This window comes from Oncorhynchus tshawytscha, linkage group LG18 (genome assembly GCF_018296145.1).
Source record: "Oncorhynchus tshawytscha isolate Ot180627B linkage group LG18, Otsh_v2.0, whole genome shotgun sequence".
Classification (NCBI taxonomy): Eukaryota; Metazoa; Chordata; class Actinopteri; order Salmoniformes; family Salmonidae; genus Oncorhynchus; species Oncorhynchus tshawytscha.
Window position 1 is genome coordinate 44,309,674 of NC_056446.1, and position 11,669 is coordinate 44,321,342.

An 11,669-nucleotide genomic window follows, 5' to 3' on the forward strand; every position below is an offset into this window, starting at 1 on the left:
GTGACTGGTTATAGTAGTGGTAGTGACTGGTTATAGTAGTGGTAGTGACTGGTTATAGTAGTGGTAGTGACTGGTTATAGTAGTGGTAGTGACTGGTTATAGTAGTGGTAGTGTCTGGTTATAGTAGTGGTAGTGACTGGTTATAGTAGTGGTAGTGACTGGTTATAGTAGTGGTAGTGTCTGGTTATAGTAGTGGTGGTGACTGGTTATAGTAGTGGTAGTGACTGGTTATAGTAGTGGTAGTGACTGGTTATAGTAGTGGTAGTGACTGGTTATAGTAGTGGTAGTGACTGGTTATAGTAGTGGTAGTGACTGGTTATAGTAGTGGTAGTGTCTGGTTATAGTAGTGGTAGTGTCTGGTTATAGTAGTGGTAGTGACTGGTTATAGTAGTGGTAGTGACTGGTTATAGTTATAGTAGTGGTAGTGACTGGTTATAGTTACAGTAGTGGTAGTGTCTGGTTATAGTAGTGGTAGTGTCTGGTTATAGTAGTGGTAGTGACTGGTTATAGTGGTGGTAGTGACTGGTTATAGTAGTGGTAGTGACTGGTTATAGTAGTGGTAGTGACTGGTTATAGTAGTGGTAGTGACTGGTTATAGTAGTGGTAGTGACTGGTTATAGTGGTGGTAGTGACTGGTTATAGTAGTGGTAGTGACTGGTTATAGTAGTGGTAGTGACTGGTTATAGTAGTGGTAGTGACTGGTTATAGTAGTGGTAGTGACTGGTTATAGTTATAGTAGTGGTAGTGACTGGTTATAGTTACAGTAGTGGTAGTGTCTGGTTATAGTAGTGGTAGTGTCTGGTTATAGTAGTGGTAGTGACTGGTTATAGTAGTGGTAGTGACTGGTTATAGTGGTGGTAGTGACTGGTTATAGTAGTGGTAGTGACTGGTTATAGTAGTGGTAGTGACTGGTTATAGTAGTGGTAGTGACTGGTTATAGTAGTGGTAGTGACTGGTTATAATTATAGTAGTGGTACTGACTGGTTATAGTTATAGTAGTGGTAGTGACTGGTTATAGTTATAGTAGTGGTAGTGACTGGTTATAATTATAGTAGTGGTACTGACTGGTTATAGTTATAGTAGTGGTAGTGACTGGTTATAGTAGTGGTAGTGACTGGTTATAGTAGTGGTAGTGACTGGTTATAGTAGTGGTAGTGACTGGTTATAGTAGTGGTAGTGACTGGTTATAGTAGTGGTAGTGACTGGTTATAGTAGTGGTAGTGACTGGTTATAGTAGTGGTAGTGACTGGTTATAGTAGTGGTAGTGACTGGTTATAGTAGTGGTAGTGACTGGTTATAGTAGTGGTAGTGACTGGTTATAGTGGTGGTAGTGACTGGTTATAGTAGTGGTAGTGACTGGTTATAGTAGTGGTAGTGACTGGTTATAGTAGTGGTAGTGACTGGTTATAGTAGTGGTAGTGACTGGTTATAGTAGTGGTAGTGACTGGTTATAGTAGTGGTAGTGACTGGTTATAGTAGTGGTAGTGACTGGTTATAATTATAGTAGTGGTACTTACTGGTTATAGTTATAGTAGTGGTAGTGACTGGTTATAGTAGTGGTGGTGACTGGTTATAGTAGTGGTAGTGTCTGGTTATAGTAGTGGTGGTGACTGGTTATAGTAGTGGTAGTGACTGGTTATAGTAGTGGTAGTGACTGGTTATTGTAGTGGTAGTGACTGGTTATTGTAGTGGTAGTGTCTGGTTATAGTAGTGGTAGTGACTGGTTATAGTAGTGGTAGTGACTGGTTATAGTAGTGGTGGTGACTGGTTATAGTAGTGGTAGTGTCTACAGTAGCTCGGTCTGTCAGCCTGCTGGTGGTCGGTCAGCCTGCTGGTGGTCGGTCGGTCGGTCTTCCAGCCTGCTGGTGGTCGGTCGGTCTTCCAGCCTGCTGGTGGTCGGTCGGTCGGTCGGTCTTCCAGCCTGCTGGTGGTCGGTCGGTCGGTCGGTCTTCCAGCCTGCTGGTGGTCGGTTGGTCGGTCTTCCAGCCTGCTGGTGGTCGGTCGGTCAGCCTGCTATAACCTGAATCTGGTCAGATCAGAGCTGTTGAACCTGTAGCTGTATTACCCTGCCTTCAGGAAATATTCACACCTCTTGACTAGTTCCACATGTTGTTGTGTTACAGCCTGATTTTACAATGTTATATTGAGATGTTGTGTCGCTGGCTGACACACAATACCCCATAATGTCAAAGTGGAATTATGGTTTTACAAATTAATATAAAATGAAAAGCTGAAATGTCACGAGTAGTTAACACGTTTTTTATGGCAAGCAAAAATAAGGCGAGAGTTAAAATGTGCTTAAGTCACAATAATTTGCAATACTTTGCATGGACTCACTCTGTGTTCAATAATATTTATTATGTTGTTTTTTTAATAACTACCTCATCTCTGTACCAGACACATACAATTATCTGCAAAGTCCTTCAGCCCAGCAGTACATTTCAAACACAAAGTCCTTCAGTCCAGCAGTACATTTCAAACACAAAGTCCTTCAGCCCAGCAGTACATTTCAAACACAAAGTCCTTCAGTCCAGCAGTACATTTCAAACACAAATGCAATGTGTCGCAAAGAAGGGCACAAATTAGTAGGTGGGTAAAAATAAAACAGCAGACATTGAATATCCCTTTGAGCATGGTGAAGTTATTCATCACACTTTGGATGGTGTATCAATACACCCAGTCGCTACAAAGATACAGGTGTCCTTCCTAACTCAGTTGCCGGAGAGGAAGGAAACTGCTCCGGGATTTCACCATGAGGCCAATGATGACTTTAAAACAGTTACAGAGTTTAATGGCTGTGATAGGAGAAAACTGAGGATGGATGAACAACATGGTAGTTACTCCACAATACTAACCTAAAGGACAGAGTTTAGTGGCTGTTAAAGGAGAACACTGAGGATGGATCTACAACATTGTAGTTACTCCACAATACTAACCTACAGGACACTGCAAAAGAAGGAATCCTGTACAGAATAAAATATTCCAAGACATGCTTCCTGTTTGCATAAAGGCACTAAAGTAAAACTGTAAGGCAAAGAAATGAACGTGTTATGTTTGGGGAAAATCCAACACAGCACATCGCTGAGTACCACTTTCCATATTTTCAAGCATGGTGGTAGCTGCATCATGTTATGCTTGTCATCGGCAAGGACTAGGGAGTTATTTAGGATTTAAATCCTAGAGGAATACCTGGTTCAGTCTGCTTTCCACCAGACACTGGGAGATGAGTTCACCTTTCAGCAGGACATTAACCTAAAACACAAGGCCACATCTACACTGGAGTTGTTTACCAAGACGATGTTGAATGTTCCTTAGTGGTCTAGCTACAGTTTTGACTTAAGTCTGCTTGAAAATCTATGGCAAGACTGGAAAATGGTTGTCTAGCAATGATCAACAACCAACTTGACCGAGCTTGGAGAATTTTTAAAAGTGTGCAAATATTGTACAGTTCAGGTGTGCAAAGCTCTTAGAGACTTACGACTTACCCAGAAAGACTCACAGCTGTAATCACTCTTAGAGACTTACCCAGAAAGACTCCCAGCTCTTAGAGACTTACCCAGAAAGACCCACAGCTGTAATCACTCTTAGAGACTTACCCAGAAAGACTCCCAGCTCTTAGAGACTTACCCAGAAAGACTCCCAGCTCTTAGAGACTTACCCAGAAAGACTCCCAGCTCTTAGAGACTTACCCAGAAAGACTCACAGCTCTTAGAGACTTACCCAGAAAGACTCACAGCTGTAATCACTGCCAAAGGTGATTCTAACATGTTTTGACTCGAGGGGTGTGAATACTGATGTAAATTCATTGTTTCTGTATAAAATGTTCACTAAATGTGCGAACATTAAAAAATGTATTGTTCACTTAGATTTTTGCGTATTGTGTGTTGGTGGGGGAAGAAAAAAAGGAACTGTGTAAATCCATTTTAAATTCCGTCTGTAAATGTGGAATAAGTCTAAGGGTATGAATACTTTCTGAAGGTACTGTATGTGGTTAATTACGGCTGGCATTATTTACAATCTGCCTCAATATCAATGTTGCTAGCTAAGGTACAAGGCCAAGGCTATCTGGATGTGCTGGGAGTTAGAGCATCGAGCTTAGATTGTAGGATGGCCGGGGTGTTGAGCATGTCCCAGTTTAGCTCACCTAACAGTACGAACTCTGAAGATAGATGGGGGGCAATCAGTTCACATATGGTGTCCAGAGCACAGCTGGGGGCAGAGGGTGGTCTATAGCAGGCGGCAACGGTGAGAGACTTGTTTCTGGAAAGGTGATTTTTTTTTTTTTAAGTAGAAGGTGGAAATGTTTGGGTACAGACCTGGATAGTAAGACAGAACTCTGCAGGCTGTCTCTGCAGTCCAGGATGATGGCTGGCTTCCTGTCCTCATGATCACAGCTGTTTTGTGCAGTGTGCTCAGGAGGACCACATTCTTGTTCCTCTTTGGGAGGTCAGAAACTAGAGTGGTGGTGGGGTGGAGGGAAACTGATGAGAAGGCCTCTCACCCCCATGTTGAGAGGAGTGCAGGGGGATGAGAAGGCCTCTCTCTCCCATGTTGAGAGGAGTGCAGGGGGATGAGAAGGCCTCTCTCCCCATGTTGAGAGGAGTGCAGGGGGATGAGAAGGCCTCTCTCCCCATGTTGAGAGGAGTGCAGGGGGATGAGAAGGCCTCTCTCTCCCATGTTGAGAGGAGTGCAGGGGGATGAGAAGGCCTCTCTCTCCCATGTTGAGAGGAGTGCAGGGGGATGAGAAGGCCTCTCTCTCCCATGTTGAGAGGAGTGCAGGGGGATGAGAAGGCCTCTCTCTCCCATGTTGAGAGGAGTGCAGGGGGATGAGAAGGCCCCTCTCTCCCATGTTGAGAGGAGTGCAGGGGGATGAGAAGGCCCCTCTCTCCCATGTTGAGAGGAGTGCAGGGGGATGAGAAGGCCTCTCTCTCTCCCATGTTGAGAGGAGTGCAGGGGGATGAGAAGGCCTCTCTCTCCCATGTTGAGAGGAGTGCAGGGGGATGAGAAGGCCTCTCTCCCCATGTTGAGAGGAGTGCAGGGGGATGAGAAGGCCTCTCTCTCCCATGTTGAGAGGAGTGCAGGGGGAAGCTCAGGCTTGTTCTTTCTGACTGTGCCAACCATGGTGATCTTCCTCTTCAGGAGCTGCTGTCTGTGTTCAATCAGTAGCTCACATAATCTTAATTTCTCATTGTGTGTCTTTGTGGTGTGTCAATGATTTTAATACTGCCGGGTCAAAATGACCCTAAGACAACCTTTGTCCCCTGGTGGTGTATAACTTTCATGGGAATATGAACAAAGGAGATGTTTTGCTTTTTCTAATGTTGGGGTCACTCTTGGAAAAGTCATCAAATCTCAAGTTGAAAAAATGTAATTTAAGGTTTTTCTCTGCTGTTAAATATAGTGGCGAGACATGTTTTACCCTTAAGACAACACAAGGCTTAAAGTAATGATGGACTGTCGTTTCTCTTTGCTTATTTGATCTGTTCTTGCCATAATATGGACTTGGTCTTTTACCAAATAGGACTATCTTTTTTATACCAACCCTACATTGTCACAACACAACTGATTGTCTCAAACGCATTAAAAAGGAAAGAAATTCCACAAATTAACTTTTAACAAGGCACACCTGTTAATTGAAATGAATTCCAGGTGATTACCTGGTTAAGAGAATGCCAAGAGTGTGCAAAGCTGTCATCAAGGCAAAGGGTGGCTACTTTGAAGAAACTAAAATATATTTCGATTTGTTTAACACTTAATACATGATTCCATATGTGTTATTTCATAGTTCTGATGTCTTCACTATTATTCTACATTATAGAAAATAGTAAAAATAAAGAAAAACCCTTGAATGAGTAGGTGTGTCCAAACTGTTGTCAGCTAGCACGCCTAACAACCTGTCAGCTAGCACACCTAACAACCTGTCAGCTAGCACGCCTAACAACCGGTCAGCTAGCACGCCTAACAACCTGTCAGCTAGCACGCCTAACAACCGGTCAGCTAGCACGCCTAACAACCGGTCAGCTAGCACGCCTAACAACCGGTCAGCTAGCACGCCTAACAACCGGTCAGCTAGCACGCCTAACAACCGGTCAGCTAGCACGCCTAACAACCGGTCAGCTAGCACGCCTAACAACCGGTCAGCTAGCACGCCTAACAACCGGTCAGCTAGCACGCCTAACAACCGGTCAGCTCAGCTACGCCTAACAACCGTCAGCTAGCACGCCTAACAACCGGTCAGCTAGCACGCCTAACAACCGGTCAGCTAGCACGCCTAACAACCGGTCAGCTAGCACGCCTAACAACCGTCAGCTAGCACGCCTAACAACCGGTCAGCTAGCACGCCTAACAACCGGTCAGCTAGCACGCTTAACAACCTGTCAGCTAGCACGCCTAAAAACATGTACCCTCCTCTTTTCTAAAGGTTTTAAAGAGACCCCCCCAGACAGAGCAGGACTACCTTCACGCCTATGACACCTGTGCAAAATACTTGGACAGACTGCTTCCTGCTGATGCTGTCCACTTCCTGGATGACATAACATTCTCTCCACTAGCAGTCAATCAGGTGAGGATATGATGGTGGTCATTATGGTGATGATGATGGGGACGAAGACGGTAGTGGTGGTGGAGGTTGTGACGAGAATTAGGATAATAATGGTGAGGATGATGCTGAGTTAAGTTGATTAGGATCCCCATTAACTACTGAACATGCAGCAGCTACTCTACCTGGGGTCCATTAACTACTGAACATATAGCAGCTACTCTTCCTGGGGTCCATTAACATGTAGCAGCTACTCTACCTGGGGTCCATTAACATGTAGCAGCTACTCTTCCTGGGGTCCATTAACTACTGAACATGTAGCAGCTACTCTTCCTGGGGTTCATTAACATGTAGCAGCTACTCTACCTGGGGTCCATTAACATGTAGCAGCTACTCTTCCTGGGGTCCATTAACTACTGAATATGTAGCAGCTACTCTACCTGGGGTCCATTAACATGTAGCAGCTACTCTTCCTGGGGTCCATTAACTACTGAATATGTAGCAGCTACTCTACCTGGGGTCCATTAACATGTAGCAGCTACTCTTCCTGGGGTCCATTAACATGTAGCAGCTACTCTACCTGGGGTCCATTAACACATAGCAGCTACTCTTCCTGGGGTCCATTAACATGTAGCAGCTAGGGGTCCATTAACATGTAGCAGCTACTCTTCCTGGGGTTCATTAACTACTGAACTTGTAGCAGCTACTCTTCCTGGGGTCCATTAACATGTAGCAGCTACTCTTCCTGGGGTTCATTAACATGTAGCAGCTACTCTTCCTGGGGTTCATTAACTACTGAACATAGCAGCTACTCTTCCTGGGGTCCATTAACATGTAGCAGCTACTCTTCCTGGGGTCCATTAACATGTAGCAGCTACTCTTCCTGGGGTTCATTAACATGTAGCAGCTACTCTTCCTGGGGTCCATCATTAACTACTGGGGTCCAACATGTAGCAGCTACTCTTCCTGGGGTTCATTAACATGTAGCAGCTACTCTTCCTGGGGTTCATTAACTACTGAACATGCAGCTACTCTACCTGGGGTCCATTAACATGTAGCAGCTACTCTTCCTGGGGTCCATTAACATGTAGCAGCTACTCTTCCTGGGGTCCATTAACATGTAGCAGCTACTCTTCCTGGGGTCCATTAACATGTAGCAGCTACTCTTCCTGGGGTCCATTAACATGTAGCAGCTACTCTTCCTGGGGTCCATTAACATGTAGCAGCTACTCTTCCTGGGGTCCATTAACATGTAGCAGCTAATCTCCTCTGGGGTCCATTAACATGTAGCAGCTACTCTACCTGGGGTCCATTAACATGTAGCAGCTACTCTTCCTGGGGTTCATTAACATGTAGCAGCTACTCTTCCTGGGGTTCATTAACTACTGAACATGCAGCTACTCTACCTGGGGTCCATTAACATGTAGCAGCTACTCTACCTGGGGTCCATTAACATGTAGCAGCTACTCTTCCTGGGGTTCATTAACATGTAGCAGCTACTTTCCTGGGGTCCATTAACACTGAACATGTAGCAGCTACTCTTCCTGGGGTCCTTAACATGGGCAGCTACTCTTCCTGGGGTCCATTAACATGTAGCAGCTACTCTTCCTGGGGTTCATTAACATGTAGCAGCTACTCTTCCTGGGGTCCATTAACATGTAGCAGCTACTCTACCTGGGGTCCATTAACATGTAGCAGCTACTCTTCCTGGGGTCCATTAACATGTAGCAGCTACTCTTCCTGGGGTCCATTAACTTAACATGTAGCAGCTACTCTTCCTGGGGTCCATTAACATGTAGCAGCTACTCTTCCTGGGGTCCATTAACATGTAGCAGCTACTCTTCCTGGGGTCCATTAACATGTAGCAGCTACTTTCCTGGGGTCCATTAACATGTAGCAGCTACTCTTCCTGGGGTCCATTAACATGTAGCAGCTACTCTTCCTGGGGTCCATTAACATGTAGCAGCTACTCTTCCTGGGGTTCATTAACATGTAACATGTAGCAGCTACTCTTCCTGGGGTCCATTAACATGTAGCAGCTACTCTTCCTGGGGTTCATTAACATGTAGCAGCTACTCTTCCTGGGGTCCATTAACATGGCAGCTACTCTATTATGTAGCAGCTACTCTTCCTGGGGTCCATTAACATGTAGCAGCTACTCTTCCTGGGGTCCATTAACATGTAGCAGCTACTCTACCTGGGGTTCATTAACATGTAGCAGCTACTCTTCCTGGGGTCCATTAACATGTAGCAGCTACTCTTCCTGGGGTCCATTAACATGTAGCAGCTACTCTTCCTGGGGTTCATTAACTACTGAACATGCAGCTACTCTTCCTGGGGTCCATTAACATGTAGCAGCTACTCTTCCTGGGGTCCATTAACATGTAGCAGCTACTCTTCCTGGGGTCCATTAACATGTAGCAGCTACTCTTCCTGGGGTCCATTAACATGAACATAGCAGCTACTCTTCCTGGGGTCCATTAACATGTAGCAGCTACTCTACCTGGGGTCCATTAACATGTAGCAGCTACTTCCTGGGGTTCATTAACTACTGAACATGTAGCAGCTACTCTTCCTGGGGTCCATTAACATGTAGCAGCTACTCTTCCTGGGGTCCATTAACATGTAGCAGCTACTCTTCCTGGGGTCCATTAACATGTAGCAGCTACTCTTCCTGGGGTCCATTAACATGTAGCAGCTACTCTTCCTGGGGTCCATTAACATGTAGCAGCTACTCTTCCTGGGGTCCATTAACATGTAGCAGCTACTCTTCCTGGGGTCCATTAACATGTAGCAGCTACTCTTCCTGGGGTTCATTAACATGAACATGCAGCTACTCTTCCTGGGGTCCATTAACATGTAGCAGCTACTCTTCCTGGGGTCCATTAACATGTAGCAGCTACTCTTCCTGGGGTCCATTAACATGTAAGCTACTCTTCCTGGGGTCCATTAACATGTAGCAGCTACTCTTCCTGGGGTCCATTAACATGTAGCAGCTACTCTTCCTGGGGTCCATTAACATGTAGCAGCTACTCTTCCTGGGGTCCATTAACATGTAGCAGCTACTCTTCCTGGGGTCCATTAACATGTAGCAGCTACTCTTCCTGGGGTCCATTAACATGTAGCAGCTACTCTTCCTGGGGTCCATTAACATGAACATGTAGCAGCTACTCTTCCTGGGGTCCATTAACATGTAGCAGCTACTCTTCCTGGGGTCCATTAACATGTAGCAGCTACTCTACCTGGGGTCCATTAACATGTAGCAGCTACTCTTCCTGGGGTCCATTAACATGTAGCAGCTACTCTACCTGGGGTCCATTAACATGTAGCAGCTACTCTTCCTGGGGTCCATTAACATGTAGCAGCTACTCTTCCTGGGGTCCATTAACATGTAGCAGCTACTCTTCCTGGGGTCCATTAACATGTAGGTCCTTCCTGGGGTTCATTAACATGTAGCAGCTACTCTTCCTGGGGTCCATTAACATGAACATGTAGCAGCTACTCTTCCTGGGGTCCATTAACACTGAACATGTAGCAGCTACTCTTCCTGGGGTCCATTAACATGTAGCAGCTACTCTTCCTGGGGTCCATTAACATGTAGCAGCTACTCTTCCTGGGGTCCATTAACATGTAGCAGCTACTCTTCCTGGGGTCCATTAACATGTAGCAGCTACTCTTCCTGGGGTCCATTAACATGTAGCAGCTACTCTTCCTGGGGTCCATTAACATGTGTAGCAGCTACTCTTCCTGGGGTCCATTAACATGTAGCAGCTACTCTTCCTGGGGTCCATTAACATGTAGCAGCTACTCTACCTGGGGTTCATTAACATAGCAGCTACTCTTCCTGGGGTCCATTAACATGTAGCAGCTACTCTTCCTGGGGTCCATTAACATGTAGCAGCTACTCTTCCTGGGGTCCATTAACTACTGAACATGTAGCAGCTACTCTTCCTGGGTCCATTAACATGTAGCAGCTACTCTTCCTGGGGTCCATTAACATGTAGCAGCTACTCTTCCTGGGGTCCATTAACATGTAGCAGCTACTCTTCCTGGGTTCATTAACATGTAGCAGCTAACATGTAGCAGCTACTCTTCCTGGGGTCCATTAACATGTAGCAGCTACTCTTCCTGGGGTCCATTAACATGTAGCAGCTACTCTACCTGGTCCATTAACATGTAGCAGCTACTCTTCCTGGGGTCCATAAACATGTAGCTACTCTTCCTGGGGTCCATTAACATGTAGCAGCTACTCTTCCTGGGGTCCATTAACATGTAGCAGCTACTCTTCCTGGGGTCCCACTGAACATGTAGCAGCTACTCTTCCTGGGGTCCATTAACATGTAGCAGCTACTCTTCCTGGGGTCCATTAACATGTAGCAGCTACTCTTCCTGGGGTCCATTAACATGTAGCAGCTACTCTTCCTGGGGTCCATTAACATGTAGCAGCTACTCTTCCTGGGGTCCATTAACATGTAGCAGCTACTCTTCCTGGGGTCCATTAACATGTAGCAGCTACTCTTCCTGGGGTTTCATTAACACTGAACATGTAGCAGCTACTCTTCCTGGGGTCCATTAACATGTAGCAGCTACTCTTCCTGGGGTCCATTAACATGTAGCAGCTACTCTTCCTGGGGTCCATTAACATGTAGCAGATACTCTTCCTGGGATCCATTAACATGTAGCAGCTACTCTTCCTGGGGTCCATTAACATGTAGCAGCTACTCTTCCTGGGGTCCATTAACATGTAGCAGCTACTCTTCCTGGGGTCCATTAACATGTAGCAGCTACTCTTCCTGGGGTCCATTAACATGTAGCAGCTCTCTTCCTGGGGTCCATTAACATGTAGCAGCTACTCTTCCTGGGGTCCATTAACATGTAGCAGCTACTCTTCCTGGGGTCCATTAACATGTAGCAGCTACTCTACCTGGGGTCCATTAACATGTAGCAGCTACTCTTCCTGGGGTCCATTAACATGTAGCAGATACTCTACCTGGGGTCCATTAACATGTAGCAGCTACTCTTCCTGGGGTCCATTAACATGTAGCAGCTACTCTTCCTGGGGTCCATTAACATGTAGCAGCTACTCTTCCTGGGGTCCATTAACATGTAGCAGCTACTCTTCCTGGGGTCC

General features: G+C 45.7%; 1 protein-coding gene across 1 annotated transcript in view; it reads left to right on the forward strand.

The window, feature by feature from the left end:
- The window catches only part of LOC112251637 (neuroblastoma-amplified sequence-like), a 191,821-nt gene extending 185,247 nt beyond the window's left edge, over positions 1–6,574 (forward strand). Inside the window, 1 exon segment of the mRNA XM_042301124.1 lies at positions 6,422–6,574. Within this exon segment, the coding sequence (XP_042157058.1) occupies positions 6,422–6,574 (153 nt within the window).
- The last annotated feature ends 5,095 nt before the right edge of the window (positions 6,575–11,669 follow it).